At 33.0% G+C, this 572-nt stretch overlaps 1 protein-coding gene across 1 annotated transcript in view; it reads left to right on the top strand.

Moving 5' to 3' along the window:
- Positions 1-572, top strand: part of EMH_0018420 (inhibitor-1 of protein phosphatase type 2A, putative) — a gene marked incomplete at both ends in the record, with an annotated part of 3,209 nt that overhangs the window by 2,013 nt on the left and 624 nt on the right. The window contains one exon of the mRNA XM_013501148.1: positions 348-479. Within this exon, the coding sequence (XP_013356602.1) occupies positions 348-479 (132 nt within the window). The remainder of the gene's footprint in view (positions 1-347; positions 480-572) is intronic.

Genomic DNA, 572 nt, shown 5'->3' with positions numbered 1-572 from the left:
GATAGACAAGGAGAAGAAAGAGATGCTGCTGACACTGACTCCGATGAAGAAGAAGACGGTACACACACACCACAATATATATGCATATTTACTTAGGGTGTATATGCAGCTAAACATATGTACTATTTGGGGTGTATATGCAGCTAAATATGTGTACTACTTGGGGTGTATATGCACCTAAATATATGTATAATTTGGGGTGTATATGCATCTAAATATATGTATAATTTGGGGTGTATATGCACCTAAATATATGTATAATTTGGGGTGTATATGCACCTAAATATATATATTATTTGGGGTGTATACGCAGCTAAATATACATATTTTTTGGGGTGTATGTACAGAGGAAGAGGTGGACACGACTCTGCGTGATTTTTATGAAGCTGAAATGCCCGATCAAGACGCAGAAGACGCCGAGGATTTCGAGCCCAACTGTGAGGCTGAGGAAGATGAAGAAATAGATGAAGAAGATGAAGGTAAACAAAATAAATATATTTTAATTTATATTCAATATAATTTAATTTATATAAATATATATAAATATATATAAATAGATGTAGATATATGTT

This window comes from Eimeria mitis, genomic scaffold (assembly GCF_000499745.2).
Source record: "Eimeria mitis Houghton genomic scaffold, Emh_scaff641, whole genome shotgun sequence".
NCBI lineage: Eukaryota > Apicomplexa > Conoidasida > Eucoccidiorida > Eimeriidae > Eimeria > Eimeria mitis.
Note: the sequence above shows the minus strand (reverse complement) of the source record. Positions and strands in the feature narration are given on the sequence as shown.